Source organism: Phaethon lepturus, unplaced genomic scaffold (genome assembly GCF_000687285.1).
Source record: "Phaethon lepturus isolate BGI_N335 unplaced genomic scaffold, ASM68728v1 scaffold1194, whole genome shotgun sequence".
NCBI classification, from domain to species: domain Eukaryota; kingdom Metazoa; phylum Chordata; class Aves; order Phaethontiformes; family Phaethontidae; genus Phaethon; species Phaethon lepturus.
The window spans coordinates 41,430-66,368 of record NW_010533735.1 but is presented as its reverse complement, the minus strand read 5'-3'; the positions used below and the strand labels follow the sequence as shown (position 1 = coordinate 66,368).

Below are 24,939 nucleotides of genomic sequence, written 5' to 3'. Positions count from 1 at the left end.
TGCTGAACACACAGCAAGAAACTCCCTGTCTTCTGCTGCATCCCTGGACTGAATAAAAAAGAACAAAATCTGGTCTAATGGGGCTTTGTGATGAGAGTCAGAGATAAATCTTTCCTCTGATATTTCAAGGCAGGAAAGGTGCTTCAATACATGAATAATCCATTTGTCTTTCCTGAACACTCCACCAAAATACAGAATAAACAAACAATGGTTGAGTATAAAACATGGGTCTAACTCTGAAAGCCATTAGTGACTTCAGCAATACCCACAGGAATTTGGTGTCTGGGTAGCTTGAGACATATGGTCTACAAACCAACCAGTCACGTTTTATTTCATAAATGGTAGCCAAAGGTAATATTTTACTTTGTAAACATTAACATCCATTTTAATTTACATGGACCAATTAGGAGAAATAAAAGCTGTAAAAACTTGGTGTGAATGAATTTATAGGACTGCACCACTCTGTAAAATAGTGTTAAATTATACATAGATATAGAACCTCCTAAAGATTTTTTTTTTTATTTAAAAAAAAGCTTTCAAAGAAAATGTCTAACAGCTTTATCAAATAATAAGTTTGAATAAAGGGCATACATATGAGTCTATAAGTAACAGTGGAGCTGCATTTTATATTGATCACAGCCAGAAAAAGCAAAGACATGAAGGAAACTCATTTCCAAAAGATTTTAAAAAGTCACTATAGTGATCCAGATTATCAAATGTAGTGTGAAATTTTATATTGACAAGTAGCACTGAACACCACTATTTAATTCACTGCACAAGACTATATTCAGACCGAAGATTTTATCAACAAAGTGGACTACAAGGAAAAACTAATCAGGTAATGCAAAAGCCTGTCAGGAAAAGTGACAAATTTGTCCTTACAAATGATGTTGTAGGCAGTATTTAGTAATTAGTTCATCGAGATGACTTATTCTCTTTTTGAAAATTGTGCAGGCAGGTAGGCTAATAGTAATTACTTTGGAAGTTCAAATGGCTATAGTCCAACAGCATGAACTGAGCACAAATTTTGATCTATATAGTGAGCCCTTCATCCCTACAGTGGGTTCTTGGCATCTCCATTAATTTGTCTGCATTTTAACTTGGCCTTTCTCATTGTTCAAGTAAAACAGAAGATACAACTTGTATCTATCATAGCTTATGTTCTTTGCGTCATTGCTAGCTTGGGTTACATAGTGGAAAGAGTTTCTCCACTATTTAGTCCACCATATGGAAAGTCAGCAAAATACCATTATGGTCAGAAAAAACCCTGAGATTTTCTTATGATGTGGGGCCTTATTCTGCACTAAAGGGAGACCACTTTCCTTACTTGGAAACACCTGAATCTTTGATCTTAATTGATATTTCTTCATTTAACGCAACAGCTGTAAATATTTTACAACATAAAATTTAAATATCTTATTTTTTTAAAGCAAGTTCTAGAAATTTGTTTTTTGCAAACACTTGGCAGACTCCCTATTACAGGAGGCAACACAAGCTTTTTGGATCCAATAGGACAGCTATAGAGCACCTCCCTTCTTTCTTTTCCTGAAGCAGACAAGAGAAATGAAATCATGGCATGACCACGAGAGCCATCTTCGTAAGACAAATTATAGATAATTTGTTTCCTGAAACAAAAAATAATTAAATACTGCAGAAGTTTCAAGGAAAAAAAGTCTTACTGTTCAAGAGCTTAGAGATATAGAGGGCCCTAGAAAACATCACACAAAGGTATGCATTTTTGAGGAATTTAGTCATCAAACCCTCTAAGATATTATCCACACTGCAAATGTGACAATATTTAAATTTTGCTCTGTTAGTATTTGTATTGATTGTTGTATATTTTTTTTTTCTTTCCCAAATCAGAGCCTGTATAGGAAAGCAAACTGCTGTAGGTAAGTCGGTGGCCAAAGTGGTTTGGTATGTGATGGCAGAAACTGAAACTGGAGTGCTGCCGTTTGACCAGTAACAGGTCTAGAGAGAGACTGGGGCAGAGGGGGGCAAAGCAGGGGTCAGAAAGGTGCCTGGGGGCCCAGAGAAGCCTCTGCTGCCTGTCCCGGGCAGTGGGACAGGGTGCTGAGCTGGGCAAGCCTGCGTGCCGGGGTGGGCAGCGGGGAGGTCGGGGGACCAGTGAAGAGGAGCAGGGTTTCTCATCAGCCTCAGCAGCAGGGCAACGGGGCTGTTACTTCTTCTTCTTACTGAGAAGTAAGATCAGCAAGGAGTTTGCTGCATTCCTACAAAACAGCTCAAAGAATGTCAGAGCTACATGTTCCTTCATGCTGGATCTATAATTTCCCCTCTAAATGTGTCACTGTTTCTGCGTTCTCAGAGGAGTTTCACAGCTGGGAAGGCACTGGGAATTGTTCTGTGATCTTCATTTCAAACAGAAGAAAATAACTTGTTTAAACACATGGGACAGGGGTTACTTGTATTCATGTATTCTTCATGTATTACTTGTATTACTTGTATTCATGTATTCATACATGTTAAACAATTAATAAAGCAAGTCTTAAGGTCCTAGAGCTGGTTGTATGTTGGTTGACTGAGCAAGTCACCTCACAGCTTAATTCCACAACTTGGCAGTAAGTGTGAAGAGTTTCCCACTGAAATTGAAGTATACAGGGGGAAGGAGAGAGGAAAGAAAAGGTTTCGCCCTGTAAGAAATCTCATTACGAACAGATATGAAACAGGAAAGTGCAGATGAGTTGCATTTCAGTAACAGCAAGGCAGTGGTTTCCTTGATCAATATTTTGGAAACTCTCAGCTATGTCACAGACCCAAAAGAAAAATGTTGCTAATTGTTCACAGTAAATCTTCCAATTTTTCTAAAATCAAGAATTAGCTAATCTTGATTCTCCAATTACCACACCCTGGAGTCCCACGATGCTGTCTGTGGCTGCGTTGTCTCAAAACTAATAAAGGATCTGGATATATCTCCACTACGACTAAAGAAAAGTAGGTACAATCATCTCCTTAGTGGCTTTGAAAAATGTCAGACAAGCAGGAGAGGAGGGCGAAGAGTGCAGTTCCCACATTTTGTTATCAGCTGTGGCTGCAGAATCATGTTCTGTCTGTCAAAGGGCACAGGTGACACCAGTCCTTCCCTGCTGAAGCTCTCTCCATATGTGTTAAGCAAACAGCACTATACTGGCTGTTTCCATACAGGCCTGTTGTCCTGATATTGTATGTGGAACACCTATAGTGCTATACTAACTCAGGATGTTTTCAACTGGAAACATGTCTGAGTGGAGAAACTACATGGTCTGACGGAAGCCTGAGGGGCTTCCTAAGTTCAGATGACTTAGTAGCATGGAGCTTCTCCTTTCTCATTCTGTTGATTCCTCTGCAGGCATCAAGAAAAGGATCCTCTAAGAGATTCTTTTAATGATTCCTGAGAAATGTTTTCTGTTACTTTTTAAAAAGTTTTGTCTTAGAAAAAAACCCAGCAATTTCCACTAGGATGGGGCTTAAACCAAAATGTTGAATTCGGGCATCTGTGTATACTGAGAAACTGGGTGGCCGGAATGTAATGGCACAGAGCGATATCACTTCTGTTATATTATACCTGCTATTTATCCCAGCAACAGAATGTTTACTGACTTGGTATCAGAAGTTAAAATGTTTTCATAGCTAAACAGTGTAGCAAGATATAATTTGAAGATTAATCCTGTGCGTTCTACTATTTCATGCAATCCTACAATTCCGAAGTGCCATTTCTGTTAGATCTGCAGTTAAAATGAGGAATGCTTACAAGGATGTCTTCTAATGAAAGACTTAAAAGCATAATTACAGGGATTACTTTCTGCCATTGTCGTAACCAGTTCCCACTAGCCTGTAAAAAGCAATGCAAACAACTGGGATATAACCAAATGAAAGCTTATAATTTTCTTAGATCCCAGAACGACTCAAGTGAGAAAATACAAAATTGGCTGCAAGGAAAAATTAACTGCTTAAATTTGTGATCTATAAAACATTGAAATACATTCTCCTAATTGTTCCCTGGCTGCTGGGAGCTAATGACAAAGTTCTTTTCAGAAGACCCTGTGAAAAAAAGTTTTATGTAGACTTGTATACTCCTTGGACCCAGTTTATGTCACAGGCAAATAATGTATATCAGGACCTACTCTACCAAAATGCATGGAGATGAAAACGTATAAAACTGATATACCATGAGACGATATCAAGTCTAAATATGACACTTGACAGACTTCTAATCTGTTTTTTCCCCTGAGTACAAGTATTACTCACTGAACAGCAAGTGCAGTACTATTAGGACGTGAGTTTTTTCAGTTTCTTCAGGCTTTTGCTTTATGCTTGGCAGGTTCCTCCTCCAGGAGGAACTGGGCTTTGCATGATAAACATGTAGGTATGATAAATACACTTGCAAACAGCTAAATACACTTGCAAACAGCAGTCTTTCTGTATTCCTCAGGTTCAAGCATTCGGTATAAAAAACCTCACCTGGTGCCCTTCCTCAGTTCAAATATTACAAGCTTTTTAAGAAATTTTGTTTCATATGTATGTGATCTTGTCTGAAAGCATCACCCCCTCTGGCCCAAAGAAGCGTCATCTCTCTACCACACTTAATTTGAACCGTCTCCTGCTGGCTTCTGAGAACATGCCCCTCACATTGACCATTGATTTTCCTTAAAGTAACATCTGCCAACATTTCCTAAAGCCAGTGAGAACTTTTTACTTTACTTCTATAGGTTTGATTAGGCTCTTTGGATATGTATACCTCAGAGAGCTTTTTAAGCATGTCTGGTTTAAGTTTAAAAAGCAGCTGTACAGACTTCCTAAATAAAACCAGCAAAAACCCCAACCCAATAAAAATTAATCCAACAACAGGAAAACAACCCAAAAGAGGTGATTCTTTTTGTGTCATTTTCCCTGTGTAAACATCAAAGAAATACAGGCATGAAATATGAGCTGTATATGAATTCTTGCTATGGCAATGAGCTACGTTAAATGCAGAATGGTAAAAAACAATGGCCAAGTTCAGTGTAGAGTAGTTAGAAAATGCATGCATCAAAAGCTATGCTGTGTGCAACATGGCAAGATACAGACATTAGTTGAAATGGGCTGGAGTCATGCAATTATTTGGAAAGAAGCTGCTGAGGAGAATAAAAAAGTGTGGATACCTGTGTGGATCATAGCTTCCTCCATCTTTATTTCCTGATATAGGAAAATACAAGAGTAACTTTTGTTAGTGTTTAGAACTTGTAAAACCATTCACAATGTAGTTTTCCATGCACAGCATCTAATTCCTAAAAAGAAATGTACTGTGTTAAATAAAGACAGAGCTGCAGTCCAACAAAGATTTCCTGGAAGTTTTATATCAAAGAACTGAAAAACCACTGTTTTTCAAAAATAATAAAACCCCCAAACAATTAGCTATAGTAAAAAAGAGAAACATTTTTAGGTGAAGAAAGAGATACAAAGATGCAACGACACAAAATATGTAGAACGGAATATTCCTGTAAAAAAAAAAAAATCACAATATTCAATCAACCAAATTTAAATGTAATGAATTCCAGACTTATGCAGTATAAATATCAGCTATTTTTGGACTCAGAAACCCTTGTAAAGAAATACTCCTTTCCTCAAAAACAGAGGGGACTACTGCTGATTAGAAGTTTGCAATGTTAAGCCTTGTGGTGTAGAGCCAGAGGTTGTTCATATAGGCAGACAGCAATTGAAATAAACACAGAATTTAATACCTCGCCTGCTACTGGGAGGCAAAACTAACCAAATAAACCCTGCAACAAAGAAAAAAGTTATGACTATGAAGATCTGCATAAGCTTGTTATTGATTAGATCAAATAACATGATAACCTTTCTGCAGCATTTCTGCCAAATCTTGTTGTTTGCCATCAATATCTATCTAGAATAACCTGTGCAAAAATGCAAGGAAGCTTCCTGGTCATGCGGGATGGTGTATGTAGATCGTTCCGAACTATTCAGAGCAACACATAGGAGAGCAACACTTCGTAGATACAATTAGTACCTAGGCAAATACAAATAAATGAATAAAATGGAAATAAACAGTCTTTTCTATTTTTCTTGTACCTGTTTCAAGTCCCTTTGGCCTTGGATTGCACTGCTTATAACCTTGACAACTTCGCAGTTCCATCAGCTGTATGTGTAATTGATTCAAAATGCCTCTTTCCACTGTGTGTACTGTATTCGTCAGCTGAGAAAAAGAGGAATGGAGGGAAAAAAATACTTGTTAACAGAAGTAGAAAAAAACCTAGAGGAGTCTGGTAACAGGGAAAGGGGTTTACCTGATAGGGATCAGTGTTCATATCAAAATACTCCAAGAAGCCAGTCGCAAACTCACAAAAGAGAAAATTGTGGGTGTCATTAACTGTTCGCAAACACCAGTAAGTGTTGTTATTTGAGCTTGTGCAAGCACAGAAAGAGCCCACTGTAATTAAAGAAACAAGTTATTAGTCTTCAGTGAAAGAAGTGAAACTAGTGTCTATAGTTTTTCATGTACTTAAATTCTAGCTCAATTAAAAAAAATCTTCTATTTGAATACTGTTAGATTCCCATCTAAAACAGAAAAAACGTTGCTAACGTAATTTTCACAAATGTACAGTTAGAGAATGCAGAAGATAGTGAATGTTATAGTTAATGAGGCATATTCTGTTCTGAGCTTTACATGGTTTCTTGGGATTGAGAAGAATTCAGACTTTACAAAACAGGACAAATCCTGATCCTTAAGATTTGTACACAAGATTCACTGGAATTACTTACTATGTACAAGGGTGCCATTTCCCCCAACAGTAAGTAACCTTAACCTAGCAGAGCCTCTGAGATACAAGTACCAGAGAAAATTACAGAAGCGTAAGCACTACATAGGAAGGTCAAATTGCTGGCTGATACCGTAAGTGAGATGGAGATGACACAGCAGTCAAGAAAGCGTGAGGCGGTGTACAGGAATGAGGCAAGTGAGAGAGAAGAGGCAATGAAAAGATGGGTTTGCAAGCAGGGAACTTGCCTGGCACCTTGAACGCAGGAAAGATGGAAGAAGCAAGGTGGGAAGGAAGACTGATGGATAATCCTATGCCTCGTTTTAAGCAGCTTTCCCTTACTGGCTAAGGTAACCACTTAACTATTGGTTTGAACTGCAATCCCTCATTTCATTTATTTGATACACAAATAAGAGGGAAATGGGATCGTTCAGTCAGGTCTTTGTAGGACAATTCCAAGCAACTGGATTTCATCTTGTTTTCACTTTTCAACCTGGGGAAACCTAGAGCAGGCTTCCGCTCCAGACTGAAGATATCTGGATCCAGGTGTCACACTGAATGGAGCAGCCATAGAGGAGACCTGGGTATATCTCATCTACAATCTTGTTTTGCTAGCAGAAAAAGCTGTAAGAAAGTTCTCCCTCTTAATTTTCAAACAAACTGCTAACAAAGTTTTGCTGTAGAAGAATGTCTCTTTAATTCCAGTAATAAAATATTAATATGGCTTAGATTTTTATTTAGATTTGTTATTAGTACTGTGACTAGCTGTAAACAGTATCAATGTTTTGAACAAACTTCATAAAAATTGTGATGGTATTATAACACATTATCTCTTCTTTAAGTTATGGACTGCGTCAAAGGGACATTTTTTTACCCCATTACTGTTGCTGGAACATTGCCAGAATGCACAGCAATATGAGAATGCTTTTCATAACTATTTGTTACTCCACAGTTAAAAAGTAATAAGCCAATTTAATTGCTGTCTTTAAAACAAAAATCATGCATATGACTGTTTTAGGAACATCTTAAAACGTAAAAAGCATATTAACAGAAGTCCTAGTGCAATCAAAGCAGATTATCACTAGGAGACAACTTTCTCCAAATGAAAACTTGTTCTTAGCAAATACATTGTAACTTAATCATTATTTGATCTTGAAGTTTTTGAAAGTGAAGTTTTTGAAAGTAAAGTTTTCAATAACTTTTATTCCTCCATCACCAAAGATGAGAAAGGTATTTTTTTTTACTGCTGAAGACCAAGAAATGTTGAAGCATACCTCAGTAGGATGGTTATGTATATATCCTGAAGTTTAAAGGAAATGAAAATATTTTCTAGCTCTAATATTTTGTTCTTATATGCTGAATGAGTGTTCTACAGTTCTAAGTTTTAAATTCTTTTAGAATATAAAAAAAATGGGAATAATGGGAAGAATTCATAAGGGATGGTATCTGTATTTTCTTCACAATAAGTTAAGTTGATCATGATACACTTTAAAATCAAAATAACAAAATTAAAGTAGACCTTTTATTTGCTAAAGTTTGTGACAACATTAAAGGTCAAGTCCCAAAAAAGATTTGTGAGAACTGGAAGAACAAGGTTATTATTAATAACTGGAAACCCAGTTAAAATTCCTATGAAATATTTGGTCATCTTAATCTCCAAGGAATGACAGAAATCTCAGTGGCTGGTTATGAAAGTCTATGTTTTAGAGACCAGCTATCTTTTTTGTTTCTGCAGTGTACGGCATCACGCCTCTTGTGATAATTTCATATAAGTAATGCAACAATTACAAGCATAGTCAAGTGACAATCTCCCTTCATGCTTCAGAATAACAGCAGCAGCATTACTAAGTGCCAGTTCTTCAAAATAATGCCCTGATTGCGTGTAGTGGAAACTCTGTAACACAGCAGAATAACCTAGATCACGTCTGCACGTGGACATAAGACTTACAATTCCAGAACGGTGCTGTTTGCCAGTGGTTGTTGTCATGGGTAAAGCACGTCAGGCCAGGAAGGCTACACTCGTCTCCTTTCTTCTGGCGCTTTTTCCCCTTCCTCTCCTTTTTCCTTCTCCGGTTCTCTTTGAACAGCTGCAGTTTGCCATCCACTTCCTGTGCTGCTTCTCTGTTCAGAGAGAAAGTTGGGCACGGCTGACAGAGAACAGTCTCTATTTGGTTAACAACAGCGCTTGCAGTTTTTACATCTTTCTGTTTTTTGAGAATATGCCCTTCTTCTAGCTCAGCTTCCACCCCAGCTGTTATGACAAGGTGTTCTCTTCAGTAAGCATGAGAAATGATGCACTGTTCCATTTAGGTTTAAATGGATCTTTTAATCAGTCATGAAATTATTAATTTCATCCATTTTCTATCAGTAGGCTTTAAATATACTATCCATAAACTTTCACAAGTCTGTTCAAAACTACTGAAGGTTTCTTGTGAGAGCTGGCTATGTGTGACCTTTTCTTTCCCTCACCTCCTCCCTTCCCTTCTCCACAAAAAAAACCCCAACCCACCCACCCAAAATTATATTTCTCTAGTCACCAAAAAGCCAGCTAAGAGAGTGAGAGGATAATAACAATCTTACTTGAAGGGGTGAAGATGGCTCTTGAGTTTCTCTTGGGCCTTTACCCCTTTCTCTTTGTTGTAATAGCTACAGGGAAAATTATTAGGAATTATCAGGTCATGAAACCATTTTCAACACAAAAACAAACCAGAAACATACCATCTTTGATATTTGCTTAAGGAACTACGCAGATTGACTTACAATTTTCACTTAATTTAAAAACGTTGTATCTGTGTAAGTGATCCTATGCTAGATCATAGCAAAACTACAGCTGGGTTCAAATATGTTAGTAGAATACAAACATATTTAATCTTAAAATTTTAACATTTATCTTTTGATCCACAGTAGCTTCTACTCTTAAAAAAGATCTAGCTGAGTACTTACAGTACCTATGTTCTTTCTTTTCCATCTCAAAAAACTTGGAAAATGTGTAAGCCTTAGCAATTGGTGTAGCTTTCAGTGTTGAATGGCATCTCTCTTACCTCTGTTTACTACAATCACATTCATCTGGTTTTCTTCTTTTTAGGTGTCCTCTAACTTCCCTCAAATTCTTAATTTTGTCTTGGAGAGCTTCAATCTGCAGAGAATATTTCCAAGTCAGAGTTATTCTTTGAAAAGGTAGCAGTGCAAAGACTTCACTCAGATTTTAAAATACCTCTCACCTCCTTATCAATGTAAGCCTTGTGGTCCTTCCAGGCTCTGGCGGATTGGTACAGCTCCCTCTCACAGTGAATAGTGTCATTTGGAAGAATAAAACATCTGTAGACATGAGTTTAACAAATAGGAGAAAGAAGATCAGTGATTTCCCAATTGCCTATCAATTTCTTCTCTTTCTTCTAACATTCCTAATAAATTCTTTGTTATACTCTGCTAAGAAATAAAGAAAGTCTACAAGGTCTTCTCATGTTGACTTAATAATATTAATAATTGCTTCAATCTGTTTTCTCTGCAAAATTAAAAAAAAAAATCCTAATCCATGTCAGATGCTCTGGGCCTGCTAAGCAAAAATGCAATGGCAATGCCATCTTGGAGATTCTTAATCCAATCAGAAATGAAATTGAAACTGAAATAGATATCTGTTCAGAATTTAAAGCCTCTTGTTAACCAAATGTGCCATTTCTTATTTAATAACCAACTGCTGAGAACTATATTCCTCTTGCCACATGAATGTGAGTGGCAAGGATGTGAAACAGTAAAGAACATGACCATCCAAGTATGCGAAGCAGTCAAGAACAGAACATACAATGGGCTAAAGATCAAAATAATCAATAAAGATCAACAAGAATCAAAGTTAGAGCAGAGAGTTCAAATAAGTGGTTATAAAAAAGCCAACAGAACACTCAAGTTAAAAGGTGGTGCAATGACAAAAACATGCACACCAGTGTGTGAAAACACAGCTCTACCAAGAAAAAAAACCAAGCACATGGAAGGCCAAGGAGGTGGACTGAGTTAGAAAATAAAGCAGACTACAAGTCTGGACTTTCAAAAGCTCCACGTTGACAAAGAGAAATTCCTTAATTAAGGAAATATTCCAATTTTATAGACACAACCTTTCTTGGGTCCTGCTTCATCAGAACCCTTCTTTTAATTTTTGAGAAGAACAGCAGAAAAGAAGATTTAGAGGCTTATTTCTTTCAATGTTCTCTTATTGTGTTTTTTTCCTCACTCAAAGAATTCTGAAAACAATACAGTCAAAGTCAAAATATGTTATGGAGAAATAATAACTCTACCAGAAAACCATTGAAGACTTTATTAATGCCATGGTTGGAAATTATCAGTGTAAGAAAATGATAATTTTTACTTAAAATTAATTTTTATGTTTTCCTTGATGTTCTTTGAAAAGAAAAAAAGAACAAAAGAGAGAAATGCTATTTATACTTTAAACATGATAAAAAGATTTTTGTTGCCTGCATCTGCCTGGCTTTTCAGATCAATCATATTTGCTTTTTTAAACTAAAAAGTATTTTGATATTTTTGCTTTTTCATTCAGATTTAGGGTAGAACTAAAAATTGCAATCTAGGCATCTTCCAGGATGGAAAAATGATTGCAGGTCTCTTCAGGGATAAACAGGTCTAATGTATCTTAGCTAATGTTAGTGGCTGCAAACCACTAAGCATTAAGAAAGATGATGGAACTGGTCTAATCTGTCCTCATGTAGAGTGGGATTTCAGTTGTCTCAAATTTAGGCCGCTGTGCTAAGCTGGTAGCCTAGGCTTTATAAAGAACAGCAGGAGTGTCAGCTTCACAGGTGGTTAAGCCATCATAAGATGCATGCTCTGATACGGAGGATGAATCTCCCTTTGCAGATGCCTACTCCTCCTCAGAAACAAAACCTAAACTAGATGCCTCCCTTTCAAATACACATACTAAAGTTAAATGATTCCACCTACTAACAAATACAACTCAGGTTCACCTAAAATCTCCAACGGTAGTGTTCAGTTCTTAAATATTGTAACCGTAAAATCATAAAAAATGTAAAGAGAAAGAATACACTCAGAAAACAACGATTTCACTTTAAGAACAAAAAAACACAGAAAAAGCAATTGTACTTGTGAGTCACTCTGACAGAGTTGGGTTGACCTATGGCATCAGTGCCATCAGCAATCATTGCATCACCAGGAGCACCATCGGTTTCCTCTGTTTCTTCCTCATTTTCAGCATTGTGACGCTTGGTGATACTTTTGGTCTTTAACACCTGCAGTTCTTCCTCTTCCAGATTTATGTCATATATTTCACCTTCAAATTCCACAGACAAGGACCGGGTTTGGCGGGTGTGAACAAATCGGGGTTTGTATTCTGAAGCAGAAGAAAGAAACATTCCTGGTTGCATATACATATCTACATGACCCATGCCATGAACACACAGGATAGTCCAAAGAGCAAGAATGCTGTTTAGTAAAAACAGCTTATTTTTTCTGTAGCTTTACAGAAACTTATTTAATGATTTTTTGATATGTCAGGGCCCACGCTTTCACATGTAGCATGAAATTTTGATTGCTTCAAGGCTTGTATTTCATGCTAGTCTGACCTTATGCCACAGTTAGCATCTATATTCATAAATAAAATCAATATCTTAGAAATCAGGTATCTAGAAAGGCACACTCAAAAAATCAGAGGGTTAGGAATCACTTTAGAAAATTAAACCATTCAGTACCATTCAGTACAGGTCACCACCTGTAAATTGGCATGTGACATAAGTTTGACTTACGCTTTAGAACAAAAAACACTTTTTAAAAGGATAACACCTTTTCCTTTTTATAGGTAGGCATTAGAAGGGCAAGTATCCATCATGTATCAGTGTCTATGTATCTATACATATATATATATACTTCTACACACACATCGTATGTATCTATGCATACAAGTCATAGACCTCCAAAAACTTGCTGCATTGTAGAGCTACAGGGAGATTTATTGCGTCACTTTTACCCATTGATAGCTCTAAGCTCTGTACGGTTACAGCTCTTTTAGTTACGGTGTATGAGTCAGATTAACTAAGGCGATTAACTCTTTGAGGGTTTTTTAATGTTTGGGCTCAGTCTGGAAGGCCTTACACTTTTTACTTCTTTTGCTAAATGCAGTTGTCTCAAATCAAGTAGATACAATCCACAGTCAATAACACGCCAGAGCATATTCTGTCTAGCAAACCCCCACACAGAGCACTATATATACATAATTCAGCTCGTAAAAATCAGTTGCAGGGCATTTCCATTTGTTACATCTATTCTGAGCACACCTTTGTCACCTAACAGTTAAGAATAATTCATGCAGGAGAACGAAACGGGAACTGTAAGAAAGTACTGCCTTTGGCAGGTAGTGTGGGTTCTACTGCAATTTTTATGTCAGAGTCTTTGCGAGACTCCTAGTGCACCTCTCCTGCAAGCATCTTTCTGTAAGAAAGTACTGCCTTTGGCAGGTAGTGTCGGTTCTACTGCAGTTTTTATGTCAGAGTCTTTGCGAGACTCCTACTGCACCTCTCCTGCAAGCATCTTTTAGAAGTGCAGATAATGAGCCTCATTCAACTCTTCATTCAAACCACCCTGCCCTTCTAAACCATTTCAGTGGTTGCCTGCTGTCAGATGAAAAAAAAGGCTTCCCAGTCAAGTCAGTGAAGACATTCATCTTCCTGCAGAGAAAAAAACCCTAGCTTCAAAGCAGCTTTCTGATTTATAACCATATTACTCTTTCATAAAATAATGCAGAAAGATTCATAGGGTCAGGTGAGACAACTTCTGGCATTGTAGCAGTCTCTGATGGTACTACTTATTAATTAAAGTCACTGAAAGAGTCTGGAATACATAAGCATCTTATTCAAGTGTCATCTAAAAACTGAGGCCTGAACTACTCATTCCCTTAACTATGTCTCATCATCATGAGTCTTTCTCTGCTCTACTTTGGATGAGTGCTAAGGCAGATTTGGAGGAGGAGGAGGGAAGATGAATAAGAATGTTGTAAAGAAGAAAATCATAACAAATGGACTTCTGATGTCCCCTTCAGATGTCTTCCCTACTTCCCCTCTTTCTCTCCCCAAGCCACTTCGCTCCCAGTTGCAATCCTCATTCAGCCCTTGCTTGTGCCCTGGTGACATCTTCTCTTTCCAATGTACAGGACAGGTATCTCCCCTTGAAAATATCACTTAGGGAACATTCCCCAATTTGAGAATCGCCCTAGCAGTCTGTGACTTGCAGACCTTTCAGCAGAGGTCAGCCTGTACACACTGTCAAACTCCTAAACAAATGGAAGAAATTATATCAAGGCAGCATTTAGTCTGAACAATGAGACAACTTAAGACAGACAATATTGTGGTTGAATGTACAAAGAATACCAGAGATTCTTGTTCACATCCAGAGTGGGGGAGGCTTTAAATCAGGAAATATTTTGAATTATACTGACATTATTTTCTTATTTCATAGACATCTGTGCAGCATCTTCTAACTTTTGCATTTCTCATACAACTTCACTATCTTCTGGTTTTGAAGGCCCATCTTTATTTCATTCTTTGGTCTAGTATTCTAGACAGAGAGCAGGAGAATACAGCCTGCTCTTGAATAAAGTCTGGAATCCAGATCAGCTTGTATTACTATAATTACAGAACATCACTTTCATAGCTGGGCAGATATATGAAAATACTTGTTCCATTTAAAATAATGTCTTCTTTAAATAGGCTTTTTTTGTGGAAATCATTAGCAGAAACAAATCCAAGTACTGCTGTCCTAAAAGCCGCTTGTACATGCCCTTCAGCCCGCACTCCACTAGAGGACACTGCGATCTCACTCGTGTCCCTGCGGGGATCCCGGTACTGACTTGCCGGAAAGTCACAGCCGAGCAGAATTTCAGTCCGACAGCCGTCACAGCGCATCGCGTAAAGGGTGCCTTTGGCATATCACCGAACAGCCTGTGAACTCGGTGTTAACGATGCAAGAAAAAACTCGCTCTAGCCATGTTAGCAAGTAACGGCACCGATTGATCCGCAGATGCCACGGGGTTGTCATGTCTGAGAAGCGCGATAGGTGGCACCGGAGCACCACCACCACCGAGCACCGCCGAGCACCGACCACCACCATCACCACCACCGACCACCACCGACCACCACCGAGCACCACCACCGAGCACCACCACCGCCACTGCCCACCACCATCACCACCATCACCACCATCACCACCACCACCACCACTAACTACCACCACCAACCACCACCGACTACCACCAGCAGCATCACATTCCTCACTGTGAAGCAGAAGATAATTTTTGTTGCTATTATTTTTATTACAGATGCAATTATGTAGAACCTGTCTGCCAATTACAGCTATATTGATTAGACATGGAGGTGAAAACAAGAGTATACTGGTAAACCAGCACTCTGCTAACCATTTTCCACTGCTCTTTGCCTCTGAGTCCGAGTGATCAGATAACACTTACTTTGCGCATTAGGGTTTCTCAAGAACTGCCTTTGATTTTTTCTTTGGGTCCTGCTGTTTCGGTAATCAGTGTCTCCACAGTTGCAGTCTTTGTCCTTACCGCTGTATCCCCGGGAGTGTATGCTGCGGGTCCTTTTTCTGATGGCAAGTATGTCGCTAGATACCTTACACTTGTGAATTCGAAGTTTGCCGGAAGCATCCTCCGTGCACTGCCACTTCTGTGAGAGAGAGAAATAAAGACAATTTCCCAGCAGCCTTCCAAACCCCTGCTATTTCTAGGTGAATTGAAAAATAAGACAGGCAAATTTCTTTAAAAATTAAGCAGTCCCTTAAATAACAAACTGAGAAGGGAAACACTTTAAGGGACTAAATTCACTCATTCTTCTCAACGTCTCTCTCATGCTAGGCAAACACAAACTTGAATGAAATCACTGAAAATCTGCATAAAAAATATAACCCAGCCAAAAAAGATATATAAATCAAGAGTATCTAGACTAAACACATCCCTGGAAGGGGCAAGTAAAAAGTCTTGATTTACTGAGCCATGGAGTACAGCTGTCAGGGCTGTTTTCACCAACTCTTTTTTTTTCTTTGAAAAAACAAACTTTATTTCTTTGTTCTATGACTTGGAATTTCTAACATGATTCAGGGGAAAATAAAAAATCCCCACAGATGAAGAAGAACTGGTTCAGTTGTAGGGTTCTTTGGAAAGAGAAGGACAAATTGTGCATGTGATCTATAGAAAAATACAGAAACCACTAACAACATCTAATTTATTTCCTTACTGGTGACCAGAGTTAGGACCTGCACCCTAAGACATGCCCCTGCAAGCCATGTCGCTCAGACCTGCAAACATTGCTGGCTTTTTATATTTTATGTGAGAAGGGAGAAGCCTGAAAGCGCAATACCCGCAGACACCCTCCCTATACCCAGCAGGTGCAAGCAGGGGAAGAACCTTAGGGACAGTAAACAAATAAATTAGCTTGGATAAACTCCTTTGGATACCTAAGTCTTGAGATTTGTATCAGACTTGGGAGAAAAAGGTGCAGTCTGGAAGGAGTACCTGTAAAAAGCATCGTACGCATGCTGAATATCAGAGCAAGTGCAGGAGAAGGAGAGGAAACATTTTTTTCCAGTTTGTCTGCACAATATCTATCTGACTTGATTATCAACATCACTGAGCCAGATGGAAGATTCCAGAAGGATTTTTCCAGTGGATCCCACTGTCTTCACATTTCAAATTAAAAAACAACTGGGACTTTAATTTCCTTTCCACACTGAACTGCCTTAAAAAAGCTAAATGTAATTTTTTTTTAAAAACATGGATAGGTACTGACAGATCAGAGCTCCTTTGCCCGTGTCCAAAGCCTGCCATATATGGCTGCTGCGGTATAGCTGGCACTCGTAACGCTTGTGAAGATTTCAAGTCAGTTGTAGTCTGAATAACAATAGGGAGAACTAAAAATAGCTATGTTTATTTATAATTTTAATACAACTATAAATGACTGTTACCCAGTGAGTTTTGTTCATATGTGCATCTTAAGCACAATGGCCAGAGTTTGCATACATAACAATGACTTATTTGAGCTGGGTAGTGTAGAGAACAAAACTCAATAATGCTATTGATAACTGAAGCCTTTTAGTTGCAGTTTCAACTAAGTTTCCCTATAATGTGTCCTTTTTTGGTTTTCGTGACTGAATAGCATAGCCTTCTCTTGCCTCATTAATAATAGCAAGACAGCTATATGCTGGTCTTAATGGAGTCCCCAACTTAATTTTGGAAATGGACACTAATAATCAGAGCATGCACATTTCGGTAAGTCTCTTCCATTAACTAATGGCTGCTCTGGACTGTTTTGGGGGTGCTGTCAAGCTGACTGAAGAATGAAGAAAGAAAACTAAGCCTGAGGAGTGAGCTGATGTGGCTGTGAACTGCAGCAGCGTGGGAGCACTCCCTGGCCTAACACGTGGGCTGAGCTAAAAGGCGAATCCCATGCTCAGAGACCTCGCCCGTGGGCTGGCGTGACTCTGATCCCAGAACAGTAAACCACGTGTAAAAGGCCATAGACTTGCACACTTCTGATGGCTGCCTGAGAAATTACACTCGTGCCCAGAATTTCAGTGTAAACCTACACCAACAAGTGGCAAGGTGACGTTCTATCAGTAAAGGTGTCAGAGAGCTATAAAGCTTTGCAGGATTTTATTCTGCAATAGCGTGTGCACTCTTCCTACTGCAGCAAAAGATTGTTACAGGGTAAGAACTGACTGCACCACTATATTTACTGGGTTTATTGGGTACATGTTACTTTTATAAACATATGGCACTAGTTTTTAATGAGTCCCAAATGCATCATTTTGAAGTAAAATAAGTATTTTCTTTGTCTAACATTAATTATAGCAAGAGGTTCCAGGGCTGGCTTCAATGGCCATTTAGATGACTTTTAACAGTATTATGACTAACATTGAAACAAGACTCCCTGTCTAGTACAAGCCAATAATAGTTCTCTATTTAAAAAAGGGATTAAATGTGACACAGTTCCTCTTTTTTTTTTAAATTTTACTTTAAAAAGTGTCATTATAAAGATGCTTCAGAGTTCTAAGATGGAATTTTTAGACTAACTTTCCTGAATCCCTGCCCATGCCAGTGTAATTGGCCTCTGAGCATGCATTATGCAGTAAGTCATAATGGTCCTTCTGCTCATCTTTAGATCTATAAAATGCATTAATGCACATAAAAGAAGATTCTGACTGATGCGCTGCTCCTTCCCCTCCCTTGTTTTCTACCTTCCTTCCTGCTGTGAACACCAAACTATTTGAAATCCAGACTATTAGGTTTGGTTTCTGGGTCCTCATTTCTCCATCAATAAAAAAAATTGGCACATACACAAACAAGATATGTCTTCATTAAATTTTAATTTGTATATGTTTTCTTATTTTCCCCATCTTCATCTTCTTCTCATGGTGATGTTTCACAAGACACCTAAGCTGATCTGTCAATTCACTGTTGCCATAGGAATATGGGACAGTCCCTGCTTCTGTCCGCATGCTGACTTAGGAAGCCCTGTGCTGATTTATTCTCTCCCTCAGCAGGAGAAAAGAGGACTAACTCAGAATTATAAAAAAAAAAAACACAAACCACAACACAAAACTAATGGGAGAGGAAAAGCAGGACCCTGCCATTTGGCTGCAACAAGCTGTTATATTGTGTCAGTCATGTTGTGAAACTTAACCTGTGTCAGCCTTTTTCCCTGTCATTGACTCATCTTTTCTTTCTTTCATCTCATTTCATCACCCACCCTCCAGCAATTATTTCCCTCTCACCTCAGCTCCCCACTTCCAGTTTTCCTTCAGCCTCGATTTAACTTCAGGGTGGAAACAAATGTGGAAAAGGATCCTTAATAGCCCCACACCAATGGAGTCCTGAAACCCCGCAGCTGAAAGCTGGTGGGACTACCCCACTGCGAGGGGCTTTGCTGGTTTACAGGCACCCCAAACAGAGCAGGGGTGCTCTGCACGTGCACTTGGGGCACTGGCTGGCTCCGCGTGCTCTGGCTGCCAGGTCTCCCCAGAGCCCTCCCTGCCCTGACAGCAAACTGCAGCAGCAGCTTGGGAAAGGTGAAGGTGTAAAAGGACTGAGCATCCTGTGACGAGCGGCTGAGGGCTTTGGGCTTGTCTAGTTTGGAGAAAAGGAGGCTGAGAGGCAACCTCATTGCCCTCTGCAGCTTCCTGAGGAGAGGAAGTGGAGAGGAGGTGTGGATCTCTTCTCCCTGGTATCCAGTGATAGGACACATGGGAATGGTTCATAGCTGCACCAGGGGAGGTTCAGACTTGACATTAGGAAGCATTTCTTTACCAAGAGAGTGGTCAAACTGGAGCAGGTTTCCTAGAGAAGTGGTCGATGCCCCATGCCTGTTCATGTTTAAGAGGCATTTGGACAATGCCCTTAATAACAGGCTTTAACTTTTGGTCAGGCAGTTGGATTGGATGATTGTCGTAGGTCCCTTCTACTCTATTCTATTCTATTCTATTCTATTCTATTCTATTCTATTCTATTCTATTTTCGGTTCGGTTCGGTTCGGTTCTATATCATTTGGGAGCTCAAGCTGCTTCAATCTCTGCCAAACCTGAAGTATAAACACATAAGTACACGTGCCTGTTCCTCAGCGGGGAGGCAAGCACCGGACTGCAGCAGGACTGCAGCAGGAGCTTTTCCACGGATGATGTCATTGGCATGATGCATTTTCTTCTGGGGATAGAATTTTGCCCTTATAAAGTAATTTCAAAGGCAAAGGGGAGCAAGTGGGGTGGTTAAAAGGGTATTGTTTGTACTTGGTGGCTTTGCTTTGCGCTGCTACTGGCACAGCTCCACCTGTGACTTAGAGCTACATGAGCAAGACAACAGCAAATGACTCGATAACTACCTTGGGTCTCAATTTCCTGGTATTAATCAGTTTGTGCCACTGCCTAGAAATTAAGTCAGTCTATTTAGTTACTGAATATAATTAAGGCATAAAAATATACATTCAACATGAATCATTACAATGTGCTGCACTGTAAATATCCGCTTAAGCAGGATTTCAAATTAACTTTGTTTAGTTAATAGACTGTGACAGCTTTGAAAGAGTTCCTGCCTCCGTATATAGAAGGAAAATTAATTAGACAATTCATGAAAGGTGTCTTAAGCGTAGACAAGCTAGGGGTTTCTATGAAACGTAATTACGCAGTATTTGCCGTAGACACTTCAGTGTTAAATATCTTGTCAGATTTTATCACAAAGCTATGAAACCCTGAAAAACATGCAACCAGAAATATAACACGGCAACAATATTTTTACAGGTGCTTTTTCATTTTGCTGATGTATGACTGGCTGTGGGTATTATTGCTCAGCCTAGGGAATGTTAAGATAAGGCATGAAAAGGAAGACTTCATGAATTTAAACATGTCCTCAAGATCTCATTTCCCTTTTTTCCTGTTTTGAAAGGTATGTTCTAAATTTGAAAACAGTTTAGATGAAAATACCATCATGGGCTGTGTATGTGCATACCATTTTCCTCTATTAGCAGTAACCAGATATGGGTGAGTGTCAGGGGACCTGATCTGATAATACCAGTAAGGGAGTCTGGTTTTGGGCTGTGCTACCACAATAAGAACTGAGTCCTGTTTTAGCTTTCTTTGTGCCATTAAAAAAGGCCATGTCACACAGCATGCTGAAAAGTGCCTCATATTAGCTGGCCATGGTAAATAGTACAGAGCAACAGCAGTTTATTTCTGCTGAACTAGACCTGAATACTGAGAAATGTTTACGGACTAAGGCCATGTCCTTAACACATTCCCACAGAGCAGTCGTGAACCCTGGTCCTGACGAGGCTCCTAAATGCTCCTGAAAATATTGATCTGTGTTGTTACATTGCAGCGGTACTTGAACATTGCACGCAAGCGCAGCTGTGTAAGAGGGATGGTGTGCCAGGTTTGCTCAGGGAATTTGGAATTGCTGCATTTTCATGGAAGAAAAATCTCCTCCTTTGGTTTAGAACTGGGTTGATGCCACACATAAGGACAGGTCCCAATTTTTGCACCACTCCCTCATAACTGGACCACCTTCTGTTGAAACATGCACAGCTCTGGAGTCTACCAATGTGAATATATTCAAAGATGGTTATTTATATACAGCCTAACATCCTGAGAAATTGTTCCTCAAAAGTGCAATGGTTAGTGATTCAACAGATAGGGAAGCAATTTGTCCTATAAGAACTGATGTAATATAGGGGGAAATGTATGACAGACTTTAGAAATACATTCAGTTAAATACACAGGGACAGAACTGCAGTAAAAAAAGAATGAAGAAATTAATCATTGTATAACAGAAATAACTATATGAAAATTTCCAATTTCCAATGGAAATGAGCTACTTCACAATGTTTAAGAAAAGGAAGAAAGAGAAAATAGCCTATGAAGTTTACAGAGCATACAATTTTGCATTCTTGACATCTAGACAAGGTTAATTTTAACTGTCACAGTTATAGCAGTCCTTCAGTTTACAAAAAATGCATGGACTGCATTGTCAGCTTTAGAAGTGTAGGCATGTAGGTCGAGACATCAAATATTTAACCTCCATAGCATTTTCTACCAAATCTATTAGCTTGTCTGTAGTTACAACACAACATCAACATACTTCTGTTATTATCCAATAAACATCGACTCTCAGGTCGAAACATATAAGGGCTAATGAAAAGGATAAATTCAGATTTTCAGTTATAAATAGGAATACCAGTAATAATCTGTTACTACTGGGTCATACAGATTTAGTTTGCAGAGGAATTAATTTATACTAATTTTCACTGGATGCTTTAGAATGGAAACTCTGCAAAAATAAGACCTTAAAGGAATACTATAGGAAGTGCTAAAAATGATTCTTGCATAATCTGTGTTTTCTGTCTATACATTTTTGGTACACAAGATTGCTTCCTAAGTGTCATTCTACCAAAAAGTTTTTCTGTTAGGGAACACTGATAAGATGGTGGTAAAAATGCTGAACACAGTCGTGCATTGAAAGAGATGAAACCAGTGGAACCAGTGGTCTTCCCGGACTGGAATATCTCTGGATTTTATCCAGAATAGAGCTAGTCCATCAAATTAAGAGTTGCTTAGATTTGAAGAATTGTCAAATCTGGAACGAGCTTCCCTCTGTTTAATAGGCAACTTAAATATTTAGGCTGAAATGTGAAATATTTAGGCTGAAATATGAAATACCATGCTTCGAAGGATTATTTTTAGAGATAAAGGAACTTATCTTCATATTTGATTTTAACTCATAAACAGAGTGGTATTTTAACAAGGGAAAACATAATTTCTGGCAATTCCTATGAATTCTTGAGCAACTATGTTGCAGGTATGTTTCTGTCAAATATGAGGGATGACTACAGCATCTAAAGAAAGCCGTAGCTGGAAGAGCTGTTAGTTAAAGCACGGAAGTATGTACTTAGTTTTAATCACATGACTGGTCCCAAACACATATGCTTCCAGTTAAGCCTGTGTATAGATGCTCTGCTGAATTATGATTAAGAAAAGGTGGCATCAATGAGCAGGTGGCAAAGAAAAGCCAGCTTCAAACCGATGTTCTGGTAAAAGAGGTTAATCACCAGTGCTTTTCTACTCCTGCAGGCATCAGGAGGTCGTTCTGAAACTGGGAGGATCCATGTGTGATGTTTAAATACCATATCATAATTTTAGTTTGGTTTTAGTGGGTGCTCAGGGTCTGGCTGTCAGTTGTTGGCCAGCCATCTGACACTTCTGGCCAGCTCTTACCAGCTTATGTGTTTTTATTCATACTCCGCAGCTGGTCATAAAGCTGACCTTTACAAATGTATGGTCTGTGATATTTATTTTATGAGAACATAGATACTTGAGCCAAACCAGACTACACCTAATAAGCCCCACTCTAATTTCCTTTACAATATTATCTGTAAGCTGATTGATGGCAAGTGTTCTTTTAGCGTTACATATAGACATGCTTTCGACTGAATGCTGATATGATAATGTGATAAATATGAATATGAACAATAAAAGTAAATTCTTATGCTACATTTTTAAATGGTGAAAGATATGTGAGAAATAAGAGGTATGTACAGACTACATAACATGCTCTTTGGATCAAAGCCAGAAAAATCTTGCACATTTACTGCAGAGCTGATGCTTGGATTCAGCAACGTCTCCAGTGACCACCTGTAAAGCCTTAAATCACTGCAAAATACATTGAGACCTCATCTAACTAAAATCTCATTGTGCAGTCTTCAGGCGTATTCTCCAAATGGAACATTATTTCTTTAGGGCAGTTTTGGGATACGCTTCCTCAGGAGGAAACACAATATTCTGCATTTCTAAAGCTGAAGTCTTTGAAAAGAGAGCACAAAGAAGGTTAGCGGCTATGGTTTTGTACTTGTCTATCTCGGTTTGAGTTCATGGGCATGCATGTCATACGAACATGGGCAGCACGACACATTTTTCCATTTTGCCCACTGTCAGTGCTCGTTGGAGCTGGCAGCAGGCCACAGATCTTCACAAGTTTCAGGCCTTTGCTGTTCACAAACTGGCAGGTAGTGCTGAGCAGATGGTAGGAGATGTATGCCCATAAAATCAACAGACCTGCATCTGGGTTTGCTTGCTGAGTCATCCAACCCAAGAGTTGAAATTTTAAACACAAAACTTCACGTCCTCATTTTGGGAGGGTGGTTTTTCTTTTTCCCCTGTTGGGAAAATTTTAAAATAAGGTTGTGGTTTATGTAATTTTTGTAAGAGGATAAAAATGCGTGTTTGGCTATGGATTTGATACTGATTATAAATAATGGATTGAACACCCAGCCTATCAGTCACAAGACCTCGAAAGGTGACTGCTATCTGGGAAACAGTGTTAAGTCCCAGAAGTAAAAATTATGCCTCAGGAGAGGCACATATGACTCAGACTGATGGAGAGAAAAAGAATAAATACTTATGAATTAACTCAACTCATTAATTACACATTTAAGTAAAAGAAGGAAGAAAGAAAAAGTATAAATGAAAACACAGTTAACATGCTTTTATTTGATATTTGCTAAGTATCCAGAAGAATTTCATGGGTGAGAATATGGAGTGAGTTCAAAAAAAACAACCTGCCAGAGGATTTAAGAGCTGCTTGCCTCTAAAACTCCTGAACTAACATATATTCTCATCTCAGGTTATTTCAGTGGAAATCTGGGAGGAGATTTGTGTCATGATAAGGTTGCATTAATCCAGAGAAATATTTGTTCCCATGCAATTATATCTCCTCTGCTGGAAAATTAACAGAGTTTTAGTTAAAAGTTTTAAAAGTTTACACTGATTGTTTCCCATTTTAAAACAACAGCAGGGGTAGCAATGTTGCAGATGAATATGTGTTTCTGTACTGTGTACCTTATTACAGTAAAGCTCAGAGGGGAAATATGTATCAGTGAAATATAAAAAAAAACTTGCAAACCATTTAAGTGCTAAAACCCAACTGGGCTCAATCAGGTGACCTCAGTAAGTTACACCACATAAACTGGTGAAAAATTTGGCATATAAACTACGAAGAAAACCTCCGGTTCCCATCATAATTTCTTGCAGCGCTCTCTGGGATGTGAAAGAGGGATCGCAAAGGAAACTTTTACCCCACCCCAATCCCCAAAGCCGAGCAGAGAGCCCATCCCACTGCTGCTCCCTTTGCAGGGGGAGTGAACCTGGCCTGAGTGTGATGGGACCGGCTGTGCTGTGGGTAAGCGCAGGTCAAGAGCTGGGTCAGGGCGGGAGCCGAAATCTAGTCCGTAACCAAATATGATATGGGCAGGTGACCCATAACTCACTCAAAAGGTTGGACAAAATTAGCAGCACTTCCCAAGTGAGAAAGCTGAGGAGGGGGAAGAAAACACGAAATCCTCGAGTCCAGGTATTAAGCAAGCAAAAAATTAAGAGCATGTGCAATTGCTAGAAAGAACATCTGGAGGTCATTTAGTCCAACCTACTTCTCAAAGTAGGAACAACATAATTAGGTTTTGAAAGTAATTCTGGATGGACCTTCCACAGCTTCTTTCGACTCGAGTGCTTAATCACTCTTACGGTACCATTTGTTTTCCCACACACCTAGTCAGGCTTTCCCTTGCTGCAACTTGTCTGTTGCTGATAGCCCTTTTGCTGTGCACCTCCAAGAAGTGCCTGGGTC

At 38.9% G+C, this 24,939-nt stretch overlaps 1 protein-coding gene across 1 annotated transcript in view; it reads right to left on the bottom strand.

Annotated features, from left to right (window-relative positions):
* Nucleotides 1–24,939, bottom strand: part of SULF1 (sulfatase 1) — a 63,715-nt gene that overhangs the window by 749 nt on the left and 38,027 nt on the right. Inside the window, exons 11-19 of the mRNA XM_010285276.1 lie at nt 15,232–15,448; nt 11,862–12,108; nt 9,974–10,070; nt 9,794–9,888; nt 9,333–9,398; nt 8,701–8,873; nt 6,282–6,424; nt 6,067–6,190; nt 5,139–5,172 (exon numbers count right to left, since the gene is read on the bottom strand). Of these exons, the coding sequence (XP_010283578.1) occupies nt 5,139–5,172; nt 6,067–6,190; nt 6,282–6,424; nt 8,701–8,873; nt 9,333–9,398; nt 9,794–9,888; nt 9,974–10,070; nt 11,862–12,108; nt 15,232–15,448 (1,196 nt within the window). The remainder of the gene's footprint in view (nt 1–5,138; nt 5,173–6,066; nt 6,191–6,281; nt 6,425–8,700; nt 8,874–9,332; nt 9,399–9,793; nt 9,889–9,973; nt 10,071–11,861; nt 12,109–15,231; nt 15,449–24,939) is intronic.